Raw genomic sequence first — 17388 nt, 5'->3', positions numbered from 1 at the left:
TCTTGAACTCCCATGCTTTTATTCTCAGAGGTTTCTATTCAGACAATAACAGATCCCAGTTTATGACAGACTGCAGCAACCATCTCATCATCAGTTGAACCACTGGTGTTACTATTTGTCTATTCCTTGTATGTATCTAAATGTAAACATAACTGCTACCTCCGTTCAAAGCTCTGAAATGGACATTTAATGACAGGGCTATAAACAGCATAGGAGGATCCTTGCCTGTGGTTTCTCCCTGGCACTTTTAACGTCCATTTCCTTTTACAGCCACAGCTGCTTCAATTTTCCTGAGATTCTGCCGGAGATCCTCCTACAGAAAGGACAAGTTCTGCTCTAAACCACAATGCTAAAAGCAGATTGATGACTAATGTGCCATGTTCTTGTTGTAAACTACAGCTACAGCTTACTTCTGGATAGTATAACCTTGATACAAACTATAATGCAGCCTTAAGGCTGGAGAAAACTGAAAGTCTACAGAAAAAACACATTTTCTTTAGTATCTTACATCTCCTCTCTTTTATTTCACCTTTGCTCTATTTTGAGAGGCTGCTTTTAAAAGACAACTGCACTGATTAAAAACAAAACAAAAATAAAAAAACAACAGCAAAACAAACAAAACAACAACGACGGGGGGGGGGAACGGACATGAAAAGGGAGAAGGAAAAAAAAGGAAAGAGAAGAACTTTTTACATTAGTCCCTGTATCAAAAAAAAAAAAAAAAAAACAAAAACAACAAAAAAAACAAAAACAAAAAACACATACATGCTGTTCACAGTTTTCCAGGATGCACTGAGTTTAAATTAGAACTAGGAACTCGTAAAGGTTTCAACCTACATTTTTTATACTAGCAATAGGGTAATGTCTACCTAACTCAATGTCCATGCAATTAATTTTGATAGAAACATAGAAGTGCTCCCAGGTGACAGACATGACACCAGCAATAAGCAAATCCTAAATTGTTCAGCTCTGGATGCTCACCTGTCCTTTGCAAAATACAGTTCTCTTCCTAAATCAGGTTAGTAAAATGATGCTCAAGGTCCTGCCTCATACCAAGAAAAAAACATGAGATCTGTGATATATATTTAACTGAATTTAAAGTAAACATTGCTACAAAGCAAATAAGGAACTTGCAGAGACAACATGCTTTGTTGTAGCAGGTAGTTACAGAGCAGATGGATCAGAGCAGAAGAAAACACCACCAGCCATTAGAGAGGATGCTAAAGTGCCCTTAAGCAGGACCTGCAACAGGAGACTCCACCACCTCCAGCCATGTCAGATTCATATTTTTGGTTTAGATTATCCTAAACTTTTCAGTTCCCAGGAAGGAGAAAATGAAAAATGGATTGGATTGCACTAATATCTGCAGTTTCTGTGGTATTTGGGCAACAAAGGCACCAAAGGATGCCTGCAAGCTATGCAAGGACTATTGCTGCAGGATCCCAGAACAAACATCTTTCTCAAAGTTGCAGAGGAAGTCAGAGGTACAGTCAGGCACTAAATCTTTGTCAAGTCTTTGAGTAATACCTAAGGACACGAGTGGCCTTACATAGTGATTTCACTGGGATTAATGGAATAGCAATGGAATGCTATCCAAAGGGGTAATTTACCTGGGACAAAGCTTAGGAAGCATATATCTAATAGCAGCTCTGTTCATATTTAAGCAGAGCATTTCTGGAGCGTTTATTGATTCTTTGTACAGGAGACATTTCACCTTCTGATGAGTCAGCTGTTTCTAACTACAGGTTTCTGAAATTGCCCCCATAACAGGGAATTATATTAATTAAAGTAACCGACTGAATATAGAAAATGTATTGTTAAAATAGATCTATTAGATCTACAGACCTATTGTAATGGTACTGTGAGAAGAACTTGTCATTAGCCATTTATGGCTGGTTATTTTAAATGCACATTTCCATATCATTAGTTTTCAGGGCTACCAGTAAAATAGGTAACAAAATATATGATAAACTGATCTATGTTCATTCCACTTCACATTAACAATGAATTTTAAGAATTGGATTGGATGCTCCAGATGACAAAGCCTGGTTGCAACTATTTCAATTTCAGACAGTCCAAGTCATCAGACTTTGCAACTCAGTATAATGTTAAGTAGCTCAAACACCATTCCAGATGGTATTGTTTCTCAGTCTTTCCTAACACTGAAAGAACCTGGGCTCATTTAAGTGCTATGGAAATGCAGCAAGAATGGAAGAATCATTCCATCCTGGAAATTAATGGAATGAAGAAAAAAAAAAAAAAAGTTCATTCCCAGACTGTAAATATTGATACATCAAATTTCGGTATCTGGAGAACAGAAACAAACCAAACACTGTGAAAGCATGAAGCAGCATCTGGCCAAAATAGATGGCTTCAGAAATTAAGCTTTTAAGTATAAATATTTTCCAAGAAACTATAACTTCTGATTATAAAACTGGAAAGCAACAGTTAGAGCTATGCCTGCATTGCTAAGGGCACCCAGGAGACCTCTTGCGCCAAGTGGTGTTGGTGGCCTACACTCTCACTCCTCAGGGCTGGTCCCTTCTGACCACCCCCACAGTGGGACAAGGCTACGATGGGCCCTACCAGGTGTCTTTAAGAAGTAATTATTTGTGGGTTTATCTAGTTTGAAGTGCCTGCAATCACATGAGGGCTGTGCCACAGCCTCTCATGCTGATTTTAATAGCACAACACCGTGAAAGTGTGTGGCATACCCTGGGTGGGTTGCAAAAGTAGGTAGATGTACGTGATGCTCTGAAACATGACGAGGTAACACTGGAAGACTGCTCAGGGATCACAGCAGCAAGCAGTCCTGCAGCAGTCCTGTCCACATCACCATGAGGCAGGTCTTAGGGTGATCAGTCTCCAAAACTGCACCCAAGCTTTGTCTGAGAGGGAACTGGATGACAAGTTTCAAGAAAAAGCCAGGGAGCAAACCAACTTGCAAACAAGAAACCGGTGCTTGAGAATAGGCTGGGGAGGTAAGTTATTATATTTGGCTTTCTTCATGTGCCCTATATTCATTCTGACAGAATTAAAACAGAACTAAGCTGTAAAAACATTAAGCATCGAATATAATCATTCTAAAGCTATTTGAAAGAGCTAGAACACACACAGCTATGTATTTCTTGGGTCTTGCATTTGAAGTGAAATTATACAAAGAATTTACTTTGGCATCAAAGTCAGAGCTCCAGAATAAAAGCTTAAAACCTAAAGGTTTGTGAAATAGATCCCAAGTGCTCATTTCATTTTACTATTGTACTACACAGTACACTACTGATATCCATTGAATATCACATCAGTATCTGTGGACAAGTGTTACACAGCTGCAGAACACCATTGTGAATGCTTTTGATCAGTAACTTCAGAACATTGGTAACTTGAGAATGTAAAAATGTTTCCATCCCTATGCTTTCACAGTGTTTATTATCAAATAGTTTTAAGTCAGTCCAGGAGAACAAAGCCTCCAGATAGTTTTCCCTCCAGCCACTTTTCCTGTAACACTCCTACCACAGACAGACCTCTACACTGGAACTCATAATCTCAGACAGAAACATTTTCTGGCTATTATTTGGTCACACTTTAACCATCCATCTCTGTCGGCGGGAAAAACTCTTGAGAATTATTAAGTATCAAGATAATAATTATCAAAGAGAAAAATAGTGAAAATTTAGAAGCCTCTGAGGAATGTCAGCACTGTCACATAAGCTCCTTTAGAAGAGAACTCCCACTCCAGAGTGGTATTAAGAAAAGCAGATGAAGACTCACAGCCATAAATAGATCACAGATAAGGTTTATCTATCTTGGTCTTTACAAACTGCCTTTCCTATCAAATAATTTGCTACAAAATATTTTTCAATAGTATACAGTCAAACTAAAATAAAATATTTCTTCTTCAAAGCGTGGACTCCGAAGTAACCTAAAGAGGCTCTGTTTGGTTAGACCTTATTTTGTTTATTTAACACTATGACATACTTTTCCTTAATACACAATACAATGAAAAATATGATCCTGTGCTTGTTCTAGGTGGTGGAGCTCCCAGAAAGCTTCACAGTGTACAGTGAAAAGGTTTATTTTTTTGAAGAGAAACATGGCTGCCTCCACAAACACACCTGAAGAAATATGCAAAAGTGCATGTTTGTGCAGTGAATATTTTAAATGTGCACTGAATATAAAACAAGCTTCTGAAATTCCCCATGCTGCTTCCCAAAGCCCTGCTTCATCTCTGTACAGGCTGTGACTTTTCAGAATATTTTCAGTGCATGAGGCAGCTTTTTAAAGACCTCTTGACTCTTGTAACTCATCTTAGAAACATAAATCAAACCATGTTGGCCAACTCTTTCCCTAACAGAACTGTACCTTTAAATACCACTAATGCCAGATGGTCTCAGCATATAAAGCAGCATGAGACAACATATTAATGCTACTCAAACAAGCAACTTGTGCTTGCAGCAGACCAATGAAATCAGACTTGGGCTGCTAATCCTCTCTGTCTCCATGGCAACATCTATTTCAGTCAATTCTTCAGTTTTCAAGTCAGATGAGCATGTTGTCAGGTTCTTTTCACTTTGTATTGGCTACCGTTATAATACAGAATATATTTTTATCAGCCACTCCATGGAGTATCAAAGAACTCATGCTCCTCTGTTTCTATTTATTTACAGACTTTGCCACTCAAGATTTATGTTATAAGATTTCCACTGAAGATTTGTACTATTTATTTCCACTATGGATTTGTTCCCCTAACTGTAACACATGGAAACCTTACAAATATAGATGTCTCTGTTGCCACTCTTCCTACCAGCACTGGAAGAAAAGGGAGAATTAGTGCTTTCTTCACACTCCTCTGCTAACAAGGCAGACTTTTAAACATCATCAACAACAACAAAAATAAATTGTATATTTGCAGCAGGTAAACAGGGAGAGAAATTCTTGACTCCTCCTCACCTTATGTTCACTAGCATAGCTGAGTCAGCACAAATATTGGTGCTATTTGCTACTAGGAAAAATCTGTCAGGAAGCAGGTAGGAACTGCATCTTAAAGGTAGATCAAATGCTGAACCACATGTGATCTATCAAGTGCATATTTATATATTTCGTACATGGCATAGCCACCCACTAACCTGCGACATGGAAGATGAGGACCTAGGCACATAGTTGAGAACCTGAGGCGCAGGGAGAGGATGTTATTTTCCAGAAAGATAAGAAATATACAGTAGAGCCAGGAAAGAAGCCAGACATCCTTTATCACAAAACCACTTTTCCTCTCTGTGAAACAACTTCCTACAATGACAATGTATAAACTTGTGATAGCCCAGCTCCCAACCCCACAGCTTTTTCTTCTCTCCATCTCAGTATGTATTGATGTCACCAAAAAGAAAGAAGAAATTTCATCCAGAAAGGCACAAACTTTGATCACTCATTCCTTAACTGCAGGTTATTAGAGAACTGAAGTCACATTTAGCCCTCTTTTTTAAGGGCACACACACAAGTTGGCTTGAGCATCAGAATTTATAAGCCTTCTGCTTATAACCAAGATTCACATCTCCCAGTGATTTCAGTTTGATCTGTAGATGCTCAGCAGCTGGGCAGCAGGAGAAATGAAACCCGTCTAGTTTATATCTGTCGAAAATCTGACATGGGGAGTCAGTTTACCATAACACTCCCTTCGAAGTAATGATCTTGTACATGTGTAAAAAGTGTGTGTTTATATTGTAGACTCACCCCAGGTTTGCTTACAGTTCTAAAACTGTGCTCTTGTGCAGTAAGCCAAAATGCAGAGCCAGCCAAAACTATAAAACCTTCAGTTTAGCATAGGAAATAAGGCTAATTTTGAACAATTAATGTGCAAAGAGTACACTGTTCATAACAGTGAAGAACAGCAATATGTAACTGAAAGACAGTCACACTGTGGGCTCCTTTTTACTTTTGATGGACACAAAAGGACATTCAAACGACATGTTTCATAGCTAGAAAGCTCGCACTTTCTGAATACCAAAAAAACCTACTGGATCATTAGACTGATATAACAGCAAGGATGCCTTTGCCAAGAAAACAGCTCATTATACCTTGGCCAGTTGGATGTCCCACCTGATCAAGCAATTCTTTCCATTTGGCATTAAGGCAGACCCACACCTAAGGATAAGTATTCCCAGTGGCAGTATTCCCAGTCCCACTGCAGGCAGGCTCTGCAGAGAAAGCAGGATCTACCTGTCATTGTAAATCAGGCAACTCATGCTCCATGGTCATTAACAGCTCCATACAAAGAATGACTATCTCAGCTTGCTCCACAGGACTTATGAGTAAACAAGGATGTCAGGTTTTGCTCATAATTCAATATGAACAACTACCAGGAAGCAGCTACTAGCTTATACATTTGTAAATGTCTCACTTCAGAAAAAGAATTAATTAAAAACAAATGTTTACTGCCTTCGAACAAACTGCCAACCACAGGTTTATGATTCAAAGTTCTCTCTTACCTGGCCATTGTAGCTACACAGACATGTTTCTAACATAGTGAACCAAACCCCTCTAACAATCAACCCATTACTTACTGCTGTCATGGGAAGATGTGTCTGGTGCTGATTCAGCTAGGACAAAACGAGCACACTACAAGAAACCTCCACTCCAAAGGGCATTATGGACAAAGACTGCACTTGTAGCCTAGAGTCCTTATCCCCAAGAGTGCACCTGAAAGGACTAAGCAAGGTGACAACTTCAGTGACACAGGGCAGCTATCATGTCACAGTACATACCATCATTTCAAAGAATCACAGAATGGCTGGGGTTGGAAGGGACCTCTAGAGAACAAGTCATCTAGTTTCTTCATAATATGGCAGAACTCCAATTCCAAAATCCCAAATCCCAGCAAGTCAAGCAGCCTTCTCCAGCACTGTTGTTCTGTGGAGCCCCAACCCACTCTCTGTACAGCACCAGCTTTCATCCTTAAACCTGAGCTAACACACGCAGATCTGTGGCCACCAAAAGAGCTCAGATTCACATCACACTGCAAATCAAATCTCCCTACCCTGCTACCATTTTACTGATAAGGATTTTTATTTTTTCAGCCTTTTAACTGCAAAGACTCTTGGTGTCTTCATCTAGCCTCAGCATACAAGAAAGTAAGCTTCCAATATAACATTCTGTTCCCACTGAATTCACTGAACCCTGGCTTTTGATTTGAGACTTACTCCGAAATGCAGTAGATGAACTATACACCCTTTACTCCACTGCTCCTGATCCTACCTATCACCTTAATTAACTGACCCAGAAGCTTTGAAGTACACACTGCAGTTTTCACTTCTCCTTGATTCCACAACATTTCTAAAGAGAATTCAGCTACAAATCTTCTTTCCATTTTAATTGCCAAACCAATCAGAAAAAAAAAAAAAAAAAAAAAAAAAAAAGGCAAGAGTCTGTGGTAATACAGGATCAAGACTTTTGTTTAAAAATAAAACGTAGACTAAAAAAAGACGTGACATATGAATTAAATAGGTTTGAAGACTTAACAATGTAAATTAATCTGCTGAGATCAGATAGGGCTCATAAATAGTATGTTTCACAAAGCAAGCATATAAAGCACAACAAGGTACTTTACACGATGACACATGAAGGCTGGGATTCTTCAGGTCTTATCCATACGCTCTTGCACGTGTTCCTAAGTTAAAAGCCTGCCCAATGTCAGCTCCTCTATAGTCAGTAGAGAAAAGAGACATTTTCAGAGGACAGTGCAGCCCAATCGAGTGGTCTGCCTACTAATGAGCAAAGAGAAATTTTAGCATGTAGGCTTCTAAATCAAGTACCACATTTGGAGCCAAAAATTAGGTGGAATAAACACAGAATTAATTCTGACTTAGTTTTGATACTAAATTATTGGCTGAGCCTAGTAGCAAGTCCATTGTTACAACCAAAATTTTGTGTTTATTATGAAATAGGAAGATCTGTCTTGCAATTTTCACTCTCTATGTAATTTAAAGGCTTGAGATATTGATCACTAAATTATAGAAAAATAAACAGTTTCTTCTGAATGAAGTAAATTGAGAATTAATACAATAGCAAGGTCAATTTTTGATAAATCACATTATTACAATTTACTGCCTTAACAAATTGTCTCAGGAAATCTCAGGAAATCACTGTGCTTTATATACTTCTCATTAATTCTCTGGAGTTCTTGTTAATGTCACCATAATAAAATGTCCCTTTAATCCCAATCAACAGCAAAGCAGGCTCACCTCCTGTTTTCACTGGAAACTGTTAAGGCATTCTGCAGATGTGGGAGGTGATGACAACTCTTTTCTTCAAAGGAAATCAAAGTAATCAGCTCTTTCAAAAGGAGTGAGATTGTCAAAACCAGCCTGGATCGGATCAACAAACTCTGAATGCTCTACATACTCAGACTAATTGTAAGCCTGAAAAATAAAACAACTGCCTTCTGTAAAGCTGTGTTTATTCTTAACAATTATCACCCTTTTTACTATAACTTGGTTGTCCTTTCTGTTATTCCAGCAAATAAAAGAGAAACTTCTGAGATGCAGCAGCTGGGATCCATAGGGTTTTCAATAGGGTTTTCACAGGTAGCGCACAGCCTCTCAATGCTTTTGTAAGTGATCTTACAAAAAGAGATTTAAATACCTCAGCCGTTTAAACAATTTGGAGTAAGGCTGTTGTATCTCTAGGAAGCACTGCAGACACTGCCTAGCACAGCTGCCTAACAACACTTACTGTGAATTTCCATTGGCTTCAAGGGAAACGTGAATGGCATTAACAACTAACTGCAAATGTGATCTGTGAATGTACATACATCTCCTTGACTTTCATCAGTTTTGTGAGCACATTTTTGCCTTGGTATTCTACATCTCTGTTTTTAGCTGAATACTAAAACTGAAATAGGAAGTTAAGATGAATTCAGGTATATTATTTATTTAGGAAAGAAAGTATTAAGGAAGAAAAATCTATTTTAAAAAACCTGAGTGTTACCAAGTACATGATGAAAAGATATAAAGTTATCCAAGGCTCTTAAAAATAAAACAGATGTTTTTGAGAAACTCACTCAGCATGTACAGCCAGCCATCAGTCTTATTGCCAGCAAATCCTACAGCACTCTTGAGACCTGCACAACCTACAGAATCTGCGAAGGACATTGGACATCCCACTCTGAATTCAGGCAACATTAAAATTGTGCTGCCAGAGACTACTCCAGGCCAAATCCTAGCTGGGAGACTCCGGGGGACTACCCTAAGTGCACTACAGCCCATCAGGGATTTCACTGGAAAGTTAATTACAGTCTCTCTGTCTTCTGCAGAACGAGTAAGGTACAACCAGCCCCAGATTTACACTCCCGCAGGCAAGTCAGTAGCAGATCCCCTGTAGTGTTTGATGGGAAAGCCAGAACATCCTCACAAGCTCTGAAAGAAAAATCTGTTCCCTGACGCAAAGAAAAATCCAAATGCACAAAGCTACATGAATAACAGGCTCAACCACGTTTTATTCTGCATATTTATTTTATACGTCCCTGCAGAGACACCAGCAGCTGCCCTGCTCAGGCTCTCAGTTTGGCGCTGCCCAAAGAGCAGCTCACCTTTAAAGAGGATTGCAAACATAAGCTGTGAGAGAAGGAGAGAAGATAAACCACAGCTGACAGAAAAATGTGACAGCATATTGTGTTCAGCACAGCACCTCCTGTACTCCTGATACAAAGTGTTTTGCTTATATTCACTCATTTACAGCCCCCACCTTTATGCAATGTAGCTGAATGGACATGAACTCTGTGCTCTTGCATTTACCAGTAAGCAGTCTGTATCCTTCAGCACCTTCCTTCAGAAGGGGAACACTAAACAAGTGGTCATTGACAAAAAGTGATGTTTGCTTAAACCTAAAGCATACAAAGATTAGGCTTACTCTCTAATATCTAGATTTAATAATAAGCTCTTGCCATATACAATTTGTTGATGCTCTGCAAACTGGGAAACATTAACAGGACCCATCAAAGAGCTCACAAGATTTTTACTTGCAAATTCCAAGCATAAGGAAAAGAAGCTTTACAAAATCGAGTGAAATTAATTGTAAGTGATAAAATTAGAATGGTTGCATCTGATGACATCACTGTAACCAAGAGACAAGCCACATGCTTTCTTACATCACTGCTAGAGTGCCCTGCCACCCACCTGAGCACTGCATTCACCCATCAGGTCCATAAGTGGTGGAGACTGGTCACCCCCCTCCAGGACTACCATGCCAAGGGGTACAGCAGATTCCTGCCCACTCTGGGCTGAAATCACAGTAGCCTGCTATATGTTTGTTTCTTCTGTTTGCTGCTGTTTTGTTTTGTTTTTCCCCAAAGAGCAGCACTTGCTCACGGTTCTCTGGAAAGACTGCAGAATCATTTAAATTACAATAAGCTCATGGTTCTCTGGAAAGACGGCAGAGTCATCTAAATTACAATAATTTTTAAAATATTAAAAAATTGTTTTGTGCAAAAGTGAAATACAAACATTACAAGCAAAAATTTTTTTCCCTGAGAATTTGTTGGCTTTACTTATCACAGAAAGTATCAGCTCACGTGGTTGGTGCCCACAGCTGAATGAAGGAGTACTTCAATGAGAGAAAAAACCCTAGGTATGGTTTCCATATTAACAGCAGATCTTGGATTTCCCCATTCATTAATATACAGTAAAGGCACGATTTTCACTTCTCTTTTAGTCAGCCTTTAATTGTGTTTTCACAGGAGGAAATGGTTCCAGCACTGCAGGGCTGGAGTGGGAGACACTGAGAGCCTGAGGATGGGTGGCTTTTGTTGGAGCCAGTAGAAAAGCTGCAATTTGGGAAGTCAAGCAGCTTATTTAGGCTCAGTGCCAGCAATGACCCACCCAACCCACTTCCTCACCGTCTCAAGTGGGGTCTTTGATGAAGTGATGGGTCCAAGGCTTAATGTAGCTGAGTTGCACCTCATAAAACCAACTGAAGTCACACCCGCGGGGTCCTATAGATGCTCCGAGTCACAACTGTGCTGTTGGCCTCAGTCGCCATGTGCTCCTGCCTCACCCAAGACCTGCTTCCCTGGCTCACAGCGTTTCATTGTTGTTCAAAACTAGCAAGTCCAAAGCATGTGATTTTCTAGAAAATCGGATGTCTCAGTCAACTACAAATAAATGTTTTCCTTCTATTTGAAGTATTATAAAATATGCTTGTCATTAACATTGAAAACAACTTTGAAAAACTACAAAAAATTTTGATTCCAAAATTCCATTATTCTGATATATTCAGGATTTCTGTTTCCTTTCCTCTAGCATGAACAATTTGATGAAAACATCACAAATTTGCAGATCATTTTGTTGTCATAAAATCGGTATTTTCATCCATCCCCTCTCCCCTCCATTTGATGCAGAAGTAATTTTCAGAGTCTGCATCTGTAACACACATAACCAGTCAATCGATAAGCCTTAACTCGATGATTTCTTCACTAAACTAATCACTGAAAAATAACCACTATAAAAATCTTAGTATTTAAAAAAAAAAAAAGTAGTTGAGAGAAAATTTTATGTAAACAGAAAAATAATACCTAAGAGTCTTGAAAGTGTCAGAATGTTTAATTTTCACATTCAAATTGAAATGGTAATGGAGGGGACTGTTCTCACACCACCAAAATCAATGGTACAAATGAGTCAGAAGTGGCAGCACGCCTAAACAAGTGGTTGAACGTTAATGGCAGAGGAACTGCTTTTGGCATTAATCTATTCCAAACATATTTCATTGCTATTAAAGAATTCAAACTTATGCTCAAAATAATTTTAGTTATGGTAATAAAAAAACCTCAAGAGATCAGCATCCATTGGGTGTTTGTTCAAGAGAAAATCAGATATCCAAAGCAAGAGCTTATTTCCACCCTCAGGAGAGGAATTCAGGAGTCAGTATTCTCTTGCACCTGAATTAAGGCAAAAGATTGTTTAGCTTGTCCCAAAAATAAACTGTGCTTTACTAACAACTATCCTCTGTTTTCCCTTGGTGTACCATCAACTTCCCACAATCTCTTTCTCCTTGTTTATTACCTTGCTGCCCCCCATCTTCTGTCAACTTTGCTAATTTTTGGCAAGTACTGGAACAAAATTGTATTTTCTCATGTAATCAAAGCTACTCCAAAATGTTTTGATCACTTCCAGTCCAGGTTCACATAACACCTTCTACACGTAACTGCTGATAAGGTCTCATTCAAGTCTTCCTCTGCCTTAACTGCCTAGCACCCAACAACTCAAAGGGAAGGGAAGCACAGATAGTGTGGTGTTCAAGTCTGTGGAGAAGGCAACACATTCTCCAAACACTTAATGCAGGATCAGAAACTTTAGGCAGTCCCATGATTTTGGCATTTAGTACATCTCTGGGAAGAACTCAGCAAAGGCTGTGCTCATCTTCCAAGTGACTAATTCGGTTTCCAACATTTGCCAAGACCCTTTGCCTGCTTATACAAGAAAACAGACTGGCTCATATGCAGTCATGCTTGTTTCCAATTCAGGTCCTTAAGAAAAAGTCCTCATACTCCATATTTACCTCAGCAAAAGATGAGGCCTTAACAATTTGTTCCAGTTGCTTCATTCACTAAGTATTTGTTCCAGTTGCTTTGGAAGTCTAAAGCATGTTTCTAAAATTTTCCTATTTCTCTCATATGTTTTTTTCAAATATTGCATATACGTTACAAATTTATTTTCAAAAATCGTTGATATTCTAAAACAAAAGTTAATTTATGTGCTTGCATACAACCAAATGCATACACACAATGCTGCACAGCCATGCAATACACGTGATTGTGCAATGTATGCATGTATGTGCAGTAGTTGATTTATTCAGTACAAAGCCTCTTTATCCAGTACAAAGTGTCTTTATGGATGCTCTGCTGACACTTTCCTGATTTATTTTGTCATCAACTTGCTCACTAAGTGAACAGAAACATTTTTTTTGTTTTCACAGCAGCTCACTACATAATTCAGATACTGTCTCTGCATACTCACTAGGCTTCTAGAAGCGTGAGCTCTCTGCAGACCATAAACCTATTAGCCACAGCATATATTTTGTTTATACTTATTTATAATTTAAAATAAACCATGTGACACTCAATCTTGTAAGAGCATGTTATGTTCAGGAATAACAACTTCTTAGCCTGTTGTGAAAAAAAGAAAAAATAACTATGTGTATGTTTGTGTGTCTGTGAATCTCTCTGTCATTTTTTAACAATAGATAAATTGGGTCCTGATCCTGTAAGCTTTAATCACACAAAATATCCTTATTCCTGTCATTACCCTGGGAATCAAGTGTGGATGTTCAGAGTGAGCCAGGATCCTCCCTCAGGTAAGAGCTGCAGAATCAGCCTCATTTTTCCTGCCAAGGCTGGTACAAGGCTTCACTTCTTTTACTGCACAGCTTAAAAAAAAGCTCACATAGAAAACCAAACAGGGCTACCTTTTACTATGTAGCAGAAGAAAGAGCATGTTACTAAGAAGAAAATGCCTCTAATACAACCTTAGGTGCTTAGACTCTGGAACAAAGCAGCAGGGATGTTATCAGTGCCTTTGTAATTATTTCAAAGAGCACAACCATAACTAGGCATAGGGCCTTGATCATTGCCCTTCCTAAAAAGATCCTGAGTTTCTCTCATGTGCCACTGCAAATAGCAAAAGCTGCAGCAGTTCTCCACTTTTCAATAAATGCTCAGCACCTCACAGAATGAGACAGAGGATTTAAAGAAAACAATGAATTTGCTCTGGTTCAAACCCTGGTTAATCTTCTGCAAAAAACAGCATTTTCAGCATCCACCACTAGAGATTGCCAGGACTCATCACATTCCCTGACATGTGATTTGGACATTACAACATGTGGCATTTTCCTCTATAAGGCTCCCTTTGTGAGGGACCGAGCACATTCTAGGAAATGACTGACATTCACTGTAGTTTGTATGTGGATGCAATCCATAGGAAATTTTCTTTTCTGCTGTTTGTTATTGCTCATTGATATAAAGCTGGATTCCCTTTTGCTTGAGCAATGAAGTTTTCCAATGAGAAACTCTTTCTCACGCCCCTGACACCAAGAGGAGAAGGACTGTGTCTCTAGGAAGAGCTACAGCCCCATCTCAGATAGCACAGAGGGCTCTTATCCCTGTTTCAGCTGGCCTGACACAAGTGCCAACCAAATGAGCTATAGCGACTGTACCCTGACAGTAACGCAAAGTCACAATAGCAATTGTACGTCATTCTAGAATGTAAATTACATAGTGGCGGTATATAGTTAGCTTCAGGATCACCCTTCATATCAATATGGCACAAAACCATCAAGAAATTTTTCAAATTTCCTACATTTTCCATTTCAATGCAATGCTTTGCTACCCTACCTTCCTCTTCTGTGTTCCTTATGTCCAATATCGTATAACCTCTAGGTTTTATCAGTAGTCCTAATGCAGTCAGTAAAAATCTAAGTCTCTTGAGGATGCAAAGCAAGGTTATATTCAGGTCACATAGCATAACACTGAGCACTAATTTTATAGACCAAATCCCCACAGAAGCGATGTCTCCACCTAAAAATCATGGACTTCCAGACCTGTTCTATAACCTACCAAGGGAAATGTGAGGCTATGACCGCAGGTGGCTTATGGTTGGGCCTTAGGTACTGAGCGGCCATCAAGATTGAGCATTTTCGTGTATAGACGTAAGTGATACTATCAACTCTGAAATTGGAAACGATGAAAAATGCACACTCGTAGGTGTAAAAACAAATGCACAGCATCAATCACATCCTCTTTTATAAAAAATGTCTCAAACCCCAGGTGCACATAACCACATACCCTGAGACATCTGTGCAAACGCCTGTAGTGTGCCACGGTAACATGGTTTCCAGGCAGCCTGGCCGTGTTACAAACCTCACACAGGCACATTCAGATTCGATGTTTTTTTTCCCCGACAGTCTGGTTCGTGCCAGGGAACGGGGAGGCCAACGCCTTCCCTTTCAGCACATCTGCACCAGCTGCTTCCCTGCAGAGCTGATGGGAGCGTGTACATTCCCGATTGCTGCTGCATCTTCGGATGTTTCGTCGCGATTTTAGCACAGGGCGCTAAATCTAACGACAGCGAGATGAGGGACTCAGCTTTGCGCTGAGTGCAAGGCGATCACTAATAGCCGGTGCCTCTACCAGAGAGAATATTTTAGGGACCGCACCTCCTCAGTGCCGCCGGACCCCGGGCCCAAGGCAGCAGCCCCGCTCCGCCCCGCCGCTACCTGCCACCAGGTGCGGGCACGGCCGGGGGCCGCCCGCCGCTGCCGCCGCCCCCCTTACCGGGCTCATGCTCGCCGGGGCGGTCGGACACCTCGATGACTAGCAGCTCTCGGCCCTCGGCGCTGCGCCCCACCGTGTAGATCCTGCTGATGGCCGGGCACTGCAGCCAGACGGCCACCAGCGCCTCCCGCAGCTCGGCGTACCGGTGGTACTCGAAGGAGATGCCCTCCTCGGCGCTCAGCCGCCGCCGCCGGCTGGCCGCCCCCCCCAGCCCCGGCCCAGCCGCCGGCTCCGCCGCCTGGCAGGCAGCGAGCAGCCCGCAGAGCACCAGCAGCAGCCGCAGCGCCATCCCGCCCGCCTGCCCGCGGCCGCGCAGCTGCCGCCGGTCCCGGCGGGAGGGAGGGAGGGAGGGAGGGAGGGAGGATGGAGCGGGGGGCGGGCGGAGGGGAGGGACCGACCGCTCCGCCCGGCTCCGCGGGCCGCGGTGCGGGGAGAGAGAGCGCCCCGCGGAGGGCCCCGCGGTAGCGAAGGCACCAAAGCTGTTGTCATCAACCAGGTGCAGAAAAGCACGAGTCCGGGGTCAGGATCTCCACCATCGTTTATTTGTTTCTTTCTTTGTTTTTTTAATTTATTTTATTTGGTGAAACAGAATCATAGAATGTCTTCAGTTGGCAGGGGCGCACAAGGATCATGGAGTCCAGCTCCTCTCCCTGCACACGACAACCCCACAGTTCACACCATGTGTCTGAGGGCACTGTCCAGTCTCTTCTTGAACACTGTCAGGCTTGGAGTTGTGGCTGCCTCCCTGGGGAACCTGCTCTAGCAAAATACTTTTATCCCACATGGCAGCAGCATTCATGAAGAGTTAACCCACTGGCAAAAACCTAAATGGACCAGGCAGACGGGTCCACAGCACCTTCAAATAGTACTACTGCAGAAGAACACAAATGTATTTGATCGACCTCTCAAGTAAAATTGTAAACAAAATGACTCATTATCTTTAAGGTACCTGTGCTGCATTACAGAAGCAAAGGATAAAGGAAGACTTTCTGCGAATACTTACTTGGAGAGCAAATTCTGTTATGTTCAATTGGAATGCTTTTGTGAGGAACCATTTGCAATATGTTAATGAGTGTCTTCTAGACCACAGATACTACAGGACTTCTGAAGCCATCTGTTTTTTCAACCTGTTGTTATAGGGATTGATTGATGTTTAGACTACATCAAAGTAGTCTGTAAAGGACCACCGATAAATGCAAAAGGATAAATGCTAATGAACAACTTGCATATCAGTTTTATCACTATTTTTAAAGGACACAAAGCCTCACTGGAAAATTTTGAGGGGTTAAAAATTTCAAAATTTTTAAAATCACACATCCAATTCAGCCTTCTTAAAATAGAATCTTGCCCCCAATAATTTAATACATTTTACCCTGATCATCTAATCTAAAAGGCCTGTATAACATCCCTTTCTATCACCAATTTATACCGCATCAATTTTCAGGAAGATTTGTTAATAATCCTTTGTGATCCTATGGATATTTTCCTAAATTATGTGTTGTCTAGTTCCAACAAAGAAGATAATGAAAATAATGTCTTCTAGGAGAACCTCTTCATTAGTGCTTGGTGATTTACCAGCTCAGAAACATATCCGGCATCTGAAACTCAGACTTAAAAATGCAACTATTATATGTAAATACTTATATATCTATTTGTCTATTTCACCTATACTTGTTATCTTTCAGTGTCACAGATCACAGATTTCTATTCCTAACAGCATGGATTGTATTATGACTTCATACCATTTTAGAATTATATGTGCAACACTCTCAGAGCTCCAAAATGAACTACAAACAAAGGTAGCTGACCTAGCATTCATAAGACTCAGGTTCTTTATCAGTTTTGATGGCTACATTCATCACAGGCTAAATATTTGTTGTTTCCTTCGTCACTTTCTCTTGCGCCTTATACACAAAGTAAACAAACCTGCTGATGCTGTGATTTGAGACTTCTAGTATCATTTCCTGGGAGAACTTTCTGATCAGTCAAAAAAAACCTTTGTGAAGTGTAGCAACTCTTCTTGGCTTCCCTTCACAGTATCACACAGTATCACAGTATGTTTGGGATTGGAAGGGACC

The 17388-nt window shown here is 40.6% G+C and overlaps 1 protein-coding gene across 1 annotated transcript in view; it reads right to left on the bottom strand.

The window, feature by feature from the left end:
- CPE (carboxypeptidase E) overlaps window positions 1–15646 on the bottom strand; it is a 59983-nt gene extending 44337 nt beyond the window's left edge. The window contains exon 1 of the mRNA XM_082050291.1: window positions 15311–15646. Coding sequence (XP_081906417.1) covers window positions 15311–15599 — 289 coding nt within the window. The 5' untranslated portion in view covers window positions 15600–15646. The remainder of the gene's footprint in view (window positions 1–15310) is intronic.
- Between the last annotated feature and the right edge of the window lie 1742 nt (window positions 15647–17388).

Source organism: Streptopelia decaocto, assembly GCF_964273445.1.
Source record: "Streptopelia decaocto genome assembly, chromosome: 4".
Classification (NCBI taxonomy): Eukaryota; Metazoa; Chordata; class Aves; order Columbiformes; family Columbidae; genus Streptopelia; species Streptopelia decaocto.
The sequence above is the reverse complement of the archived record's forward strand: the minus strand, read 5'-3'. Positions and strand labels throughout refer to the sequence as shown.